The following is a 7321-nucleotide window of genomic DNA, read 5'->3' on the forward strand; positions in this document are numbered from 1 at the left end:
GCAAAATAAAATTTCAAAACTAGCTGTGTGAAAGCGTGAAGTGTATTTGTTTTGTACTCTGCTATTTTTGTGACTGTGCAAAACAAATATGCAAATGCTACAAGTCTTCTCCCCAACCAATTACCTACTATGTATCATGTAGCAACTTATTTAATCCAAATATAATGATTGTGAGGTCTCCTAAAAATACTACTGAATTACAAGTATATGAACTTCTTTAAAATATTTCATATCTAAAATTATTTGTTTTATATCATTACTTAAATTATGTACTTAATCTATGATTTAGTATTACAATATTTTTAGTTGAGCTTACAATAAATTATGATACATTAAAATCAATAGATTATGTATAGAAAGATAGAAGATAATTAAGTTATCAATTAAAATACAAATAGACATACTTGTAAATTGATAATTTTAATTGATTCTGATCAAAAAAAAAATTTTGCCTTCATGGTTTTATTAAATTAAAATACCAAATTATATAATTTTGAAGTTTATTTATTGAATGTAACAGAAAAATACAAATTGAACATTGTGCTTAAAGTTTAAAAAAAAATGTTTCATAATAATTATGTGTAATTGAATGCTTTTTGGAATGATTGTTTTTTACTAAAAAAAAAAAATAATAATATTGACTTTAAAGAATATAATAGAAAATATTTCATTACCATAAAAAATTGATGACAATTATTTATCCACTCCTCTTCCTGACGTATCTGACCATTAAGAATGGAAGACCAAAACCGGAGCTAAAGAAAAGTGCTGTGTAAAGAGTAAATTTGTACTTGCTGAACACATCAAATGGCAAATTCTAAAACACAAAAAATATTTTAGGTGTAATGTTATTTAATTTACAAATATTATAATACAATATTATTATTATACAGTAAATAAATAGATCTAAGGATAATGTATCTAATGTGATTTTATTAATAAAATGTCATAAGTTAGAAAATATGGGCTTATTTCCCAATTTACATAATATAATAAAATATAGTTACTACTTTGAGAGAACATACTTATAAATTGTTTGTTTATATTTGATATTTGACTGTTTTATGTAGGCAATAATCATAGGGTCTGTTATAATTTTTATTATAGTTAAAAGTCCAAATTTATATAATAAAAAGAAAAACTCTTTGATTATATAAAAGTTTTTATTTTATTTATCATTAATCATTTTTCAATTTTTCAAATTTAGATATATTTTTTTCCAAAGCCCTGAAAAAATAGTATGCACTGTTAAAATTTTTATAATGACTATTTGATTCTTTATCTATAATTTTGATATAACTTAAAAAAATAAGTAGGTAATAATTTCATAATTTGTTTTAAATGTTGAAGTTATAAGTAATTCTTAATTTCTTTAGTCTTTCTCAATGTTTTTTCAAATTTTAATATACATGTTTTTGTTATTAACCAAAATATTTATTATACCTCATTATTTTGTCAGTAATTAGTTAGATCACTACATAAGCTTAGTGAACTTGAGTGTAATAATAATAGTTATAAATCATCATTGCATATTTGCATGGTATACTTGAAATTGTAGCAGAATTGGGACTATGAAAATGTTATTGATATTTTATAATTTTTATTTTTTGAGTTTTTGAACTTCTGTTACACAACTATTCTTTTTGTTGAAGACAAATATTTTTAAGAAGATATCATAGATATCTAACAACATTATTAATAGTGATTTTAGATTGAATTACATTAACTAACCAAATCCTCTCATATCATTTAACTATAAAATTAATATTATCTATTATAATTATTAAATAATTATCACACATTAATTAACAAAATACTAAATTGAATTACAGTTAATTGTCTATGTTTTAAAAATATTGTGATATAATTTCCAAATTCAACAAAATTCTTGGGTTTTATATATCTAAATACATTTAACATTTTTATTTTATTTTCATTAAATTTCCCTAGGTATATCAATCCTATCCTGGTGTACTAGCAGTAATTAAAAGAAAAAATTATAATTATTATTATCATGTAATGTCATTTATTTCAATTTATGGTGCCATACCAAATATTTATTTAAATATTTATTAATACATACTATATCAATATTTTCTAGAAAAATGTTACTTATATTATGTGTTTACACAAAGTAGTTACGCACTAACTCATATCAAGGTCCGAGTTCAAAACATATCGCTGGTATACCTATCATATATTATATAACTTTTTAAATGCTTGATCATGAACTAATATGTATTAATACATACATATTTTATCAATGCAAATAAGCGATAAATTTAATAAAAAAAATCAATATAATCAATACAATTTGTTTGTAAATTGTATATAATGATGCTAGAACATCAACATCAAAAACATGTAAAAAAAAAGTACAAAAATCAATATGCCGGTTAAATGACCAAAATTAAACAAAGATCATAAGTAAATCACATTTCAGTAATTATACGAAAATAATTTGTCATTCGGCTTAAAATAAATCAAATTCAGATAAAACAGTGATTATTTTTATCTTAATTACTCATTAAATATTTAATTTGATCATTGGAAAAATGTGAAACCATAAAATATATATTTTATGTAATTTAATACAATGAAGTTTCATAGGCGCAACTAGAGGGGGGCTTAGGTGGGATTAGCCCATCCAGTTTTTTTATGTTAGTGTTAATAATTAATACTAGTGGTGTAGGGGCAAAGCCCCCACGGGTCGCTAATATCAATGTAGCCTATACAGAAAAAGAGCTCTAGTTGGGCCTATGTAGAGTTGTTAAGTATTTAGACGATTTAAGTTTTTTAATTTTAAGGGTCAAAACCATTTAAATAAACTAATAGTTATCTAAATTGTTACACTGAAAGCTGAAGTGTTCCAATTCTATACATAGTGCCCTTTTAAAATATATTGGTTTTAAACAGAATATTTGCCATTTTGTTGCAGAGCAAAGAGAAACAATAAATGTAAAACTGTAAGTAAATATATTTAAAAAATTCAAGACCGTCCAAAAAAGCTAAAGATAACCCTAAAACTGTACAAGTCACGTTTTTTTTTTTTTTACTTACATGTCCCGGACCTTCATAAGCGTGTCCTCTTCTAACTGCAGTAGTCGAGAATTGCCTAAGCGCTTGTACGGCTTTTGAACCAAGCATGGTGAGTTTTGATTTAATTAAAGTTGTAAAAAAGTTAACGTGCTTACGGGCGTTAACAAAAAAAAAATCTGTCTGAAACCACTCGCAGAAAATCAACCTTTAGGCTTTACGATGACAAGGTTATCTCAGAGACGATTAAAATTTAATAAAATACATCGATGATAACGGTTTGTGGAACACTCAACGACCATTGGCGTGGAGCCGTGGAGGTAAACTAATACCTCCGTCCTCCACGGACTACAAAGTTAACAACACGGTTACATACTTACATAGTTTTGCATACATTGTGATGGAAGATCGGGTATTATGAAGTCGTTCTGAAAATAAATTATCCTACGGATAAAAACAATTTATTTATTTTACAGGTATCGTTGATAAATAATTGTTTTTTTGTTAGAATGGTATGAATTGTCTGTCAATATTATATATTGTATTTATTATTTTCATGTATTTTCTATAGTAGACATAATTAAAAAACATCGAATACCCATATGCCATAGCCATATGGACAATTTTAATTGTTTTTGGATAAAAGCGCAATTTTCTAAGAATAATGAAAATTATCTTCCAATTTCAGCCATAAGCATATATTTATCTAATGAAGCAAAACATAAAAAAATATAAAAAACATAATTATATAACATATATTTGTAAAATAAAATGTCAAGTTTATGTTCTGAAATTAAAGTACACAGGTGAAAAATATACCTACATGCACGATTATTATAGATCACGTGATAGTTAATTTATAAAAACACTTTTCTAATGATACTTTAAACATTTTATTTCACAAATTACACAGGCTACTTAAGGAATATCATATATTAACAATTGATGTGCATAATAAATAAAATAAATAGAGACAATTCTTAATAAGTTTGTGTTAACTGTTAACAATCGGAAAATGATTTAATTGTAAAAAAAAGTTTAGAATATAAAAATGTTTATTATAATTTAATATATTGTTTAATATTGAATTGTTTTTGGAATAATAAAATTAGGATATTGGGAGCGTGGGTTCAAAGTCCCCACAATCCACTTTAGCATAAAATAATTTTAGCACTCTAGTTGAACCCATGGACAATGGACTGATATTAGTGTATACAATTAATTTCAATCATTAACTACAGCCAAATTGTAAATTCAGCTTTCAATCGGGTATACAATTTAAGTAGGTATATATTTACCTACTTAAACTACCTTTAAAATGTAAAAATAATAAAATTTAATTCAAATACAAAGTTATATTTTATATATTATAGGTTAAAAAAAAAACAAGAATGAATATGCACTAAAATGTATAATATCTACATTTTACAAATACTTATATAATAAATTGATAGTACAGAATTTAAAACATGCGTAATAATGCTAAAATAACAGCTGTACTAGCAAATAACTTATCCATGTTAGTTTTCATATTATTTAGATTCCTTATCTTATATCCAGCACAATCCACTTGACCTATTCTTATTTCTTAGTTTAATATTTTAAATTTTTTATCTTATATAATTTTTTTCATGTGATTAATGGCTTCTTGACCTTTCTGTTGATCCAAACCATAACTATGAATTCCTAAGTATTTTATTGAAGCATCTAATATAGGTGTGTAATTAGCTTACTATTATCCCTAATGCCTGGGCAACTCTTTTAGCATTCATATTACTTATTTTTAATATCTAAAGAATATTTAGACCAATTCCATAAATGAAAATATTTAAGTGCCGTAGCCAAAAGTTTATGAAATGGCGATAAAATAATTCCTATATTAACAAATTGATCATTATTTCTAATAAGTAAATTTTTAAAAGTTACATTATTGAAAATTAGAAGGTGTGGATAGATAATAATGATTATCTATTGATAATACAAATATATATATATATTATATATTGTACTTCTAAAAATTATTTAATATCTTTACTAAAACTATTTTCAAATTCAGTTATAACTTCATTCCATTAAGGATATTCTTCTCCTGAATAATAAACTTCTAGTTATACATTTTTATAATTGATACCCAATAAATTTAAAATATCAACTATATTTTTATTTTCAGCTATATTATATATTGCCTGATGTTGTTTGTTGGTGGCTTCTTTGTCAGCTCCTTTAGATAATAGAAATTTAACAATATGAACATGGTTGAAACATACTGTAAAAAACACAGTTGTCACTCCAGACTGATTATCTTTCAACTCTATATCATTATATATGCACCATGTTTGATGAGAAATTCTACCAATTTCAATCAACCATTGGAGCATGCATGTATGGGTACTGTCAATCCTATTCTATCCTTAGATTTGATGTTAATATTATTGAAATTTGTTAAAAGCTTTAGACAATTTATTAAGTCAAATTCATCATAAATTTTAGTAGAATTACATACACACATTATAATATTATGACAGTCATACTCTATTAATGGATCAACACCATTCTGTAAAAGATATGTTAATTACAGCATCTAAAGACCCATAAGATGCTGCATTTATTAAAGCGGTCCAAGTATTATTCAAGCAGCTGTTAATATTTACAATTAAAAGCATGGTTGATTTCTGATACATTATTTGTTATACAAGCATTTTCCAATGTTAATTGAAAATTTTCTACTTCTGGTCTTACATGATATAATGTGTGTTCAACAATATCACTAAATTCATCATACTCATTGTCATCACTTTCCCAATCAGCTGGAAGAATGTTTTTCTCAAATTTTATATTGATGCATATTGGAACTATAACAAATAATATTAAACATTAATAGTTTATATTTTATTCTGATAAATAATATTGCACATGTTTAAATAAATTCATTTAGCTAATGGCTATGGATATGTAATCATCACTCATACACATAATAGATACCTACACAAGTATTGATACTTAATATTAGAGTACCTTGGTTTGTATTGATTATTGATATTAGTTATAGGACAAAATAATTATTATTTTAAAATTAATAATAAAGCATTTCAATTTTCACTAAAATATAATATATATATATATATAGATGTATGCCGTACAAAGAAGCACCATTTGATAAAATATTTATGATTATCCAAATTACTAACTAAAATATTAAATCAAAATTTTTGATTATCTATTAAAATTTGAATCAGGCATGAACCATTTATAATTCCATTTAAAAATATATAGAGATTATAAAGTATTTGAAAGTTGAAATATTAGTCTTAGTTAAAGCAAATTTTACATTTGAATAATCCATTTATCCTTGTTATTTTTAATATAATAACAAATTTAAAGGTAAAATATTATCTATACTCTGTGCAACTTAAGAAAAGTAATTAGTATCATTTAGCAGCAACCAGTTTTCATTAGACGGCTGTCAAATAATATCCATTTGTCACTCTTACCAAGTATACCATGAGGTTACTATACATAATGCGCACAATTTGGCCACAGAGTATATCTCTTAAGTTGAATAGAATTTAGATTATGAGCATTTTCAAATTTATATAAAATATATTATAACTTTAAAATGCTAATATCTTGCTTCAAAAATAAAATATTAAAAAAAAACTTTTAAGTTGTCTTAATTTATATTTTTAATTTTAAATTTGATAATAGTTAAATTCCATGTAAATAACAAAGTAAAACAGATTCTTTTGAACGTTAATTGTATATGTAATGCGTTAGCAAGGTATAAAAAACATATGAGGGTATAACATCTTCTTAACCACATTGTTTTTGCACTTTTTCCATAATTATAAGTAATTAAAAATTTGAAAGAATAAATCATAACTTTTATAACATTTAAAACTCCATTAATATTTTTCAATATTAATATAAAAGCATTTAAATAGTAAATTAAATATTTAATTATATAGTTTATAATTTTATAACATTATTGATAAAATAATGAAAAAAAATTGTATTATAATTTATATTATTTTTCTGAAAATATTGGCGTTTCAACATTTTAATTTCATTAATCTCCTGATTTTGTTTCTAGTTTCGAGAAAATCTGCCGGCCGTACGTGCGCGCGAGCAACATGTTTGATACAATGATACAATATCGTATTAAATAATTCGCAGTTTTTTTCGAAACTGGAAAAAAATATTAAAAATCAGGAGATTAATGAAACTAAAATGTTGAAATGACAATATTTTCATAAAATTTAACTCTACAAAATGGCTATCTTAAATT

General features: G+C 24.1%; 1 protein-coding gene across 1 annotated transcript; it reads right to left on the bottom strand.

Moving 5' to 3' along the window:
• Positions 1-674: 674 nt before the first annotated feature.
• Positions 675-3284, bottom strand: LOC113555583 (cytochrome c oxidase subunit 7C, mitochondrial-like). Its single transcript, XM_026960025.1, has 2 exons — positions 3061-3284; positions 675-817 (listed from the first exon to the last, which is right to left on the bottom strand). The coding sequence occupies exons 1-2, from the start codon at positions 3145-3147 to the stop codon at positions 698-700; spliced, it is 207 nt and encodes a 68-aa protein (XP_026815826.1). The 5' UTR covers positions 3148-3284; the 3' UTR covers positions 675-697.
• Positions 3285-7321: the final 4037 nt, after the last annotated feature.

Source organism: Rhopalosiphum maidis, chromosome 3 (genome assembly GCF_003676215.2).
Source record: "Rhopalosiphum maidis isolate BTI-1 chromosome 3, ASM367621v3, whole genome shotgun sequence".
Classification (NCBI taxonomy): domain Eukaryota; kingdom Metazoa; phylum Arthropoda; class Insecta; order Hemiptera; family Aphididae; genus Rhopalosiphum; species Rhopalosiphum maidis.

Coding starts and splice junctions, on each gene's coding strand:
- LOC113555583 (XM_026960025.1), bottom strand. CDS start 3,147: ATGCTTGGTTCAAAAGCCGTACAAGCGCTTAGGCAATTCTCGACTACT. Junction 818..3,060: donor CTTATGAAGGTCCGGGACAT/GTAAGTAAAAAA, acceptor TTTGTGTTTTAG/AATTTGCCATTTGATGTGTT.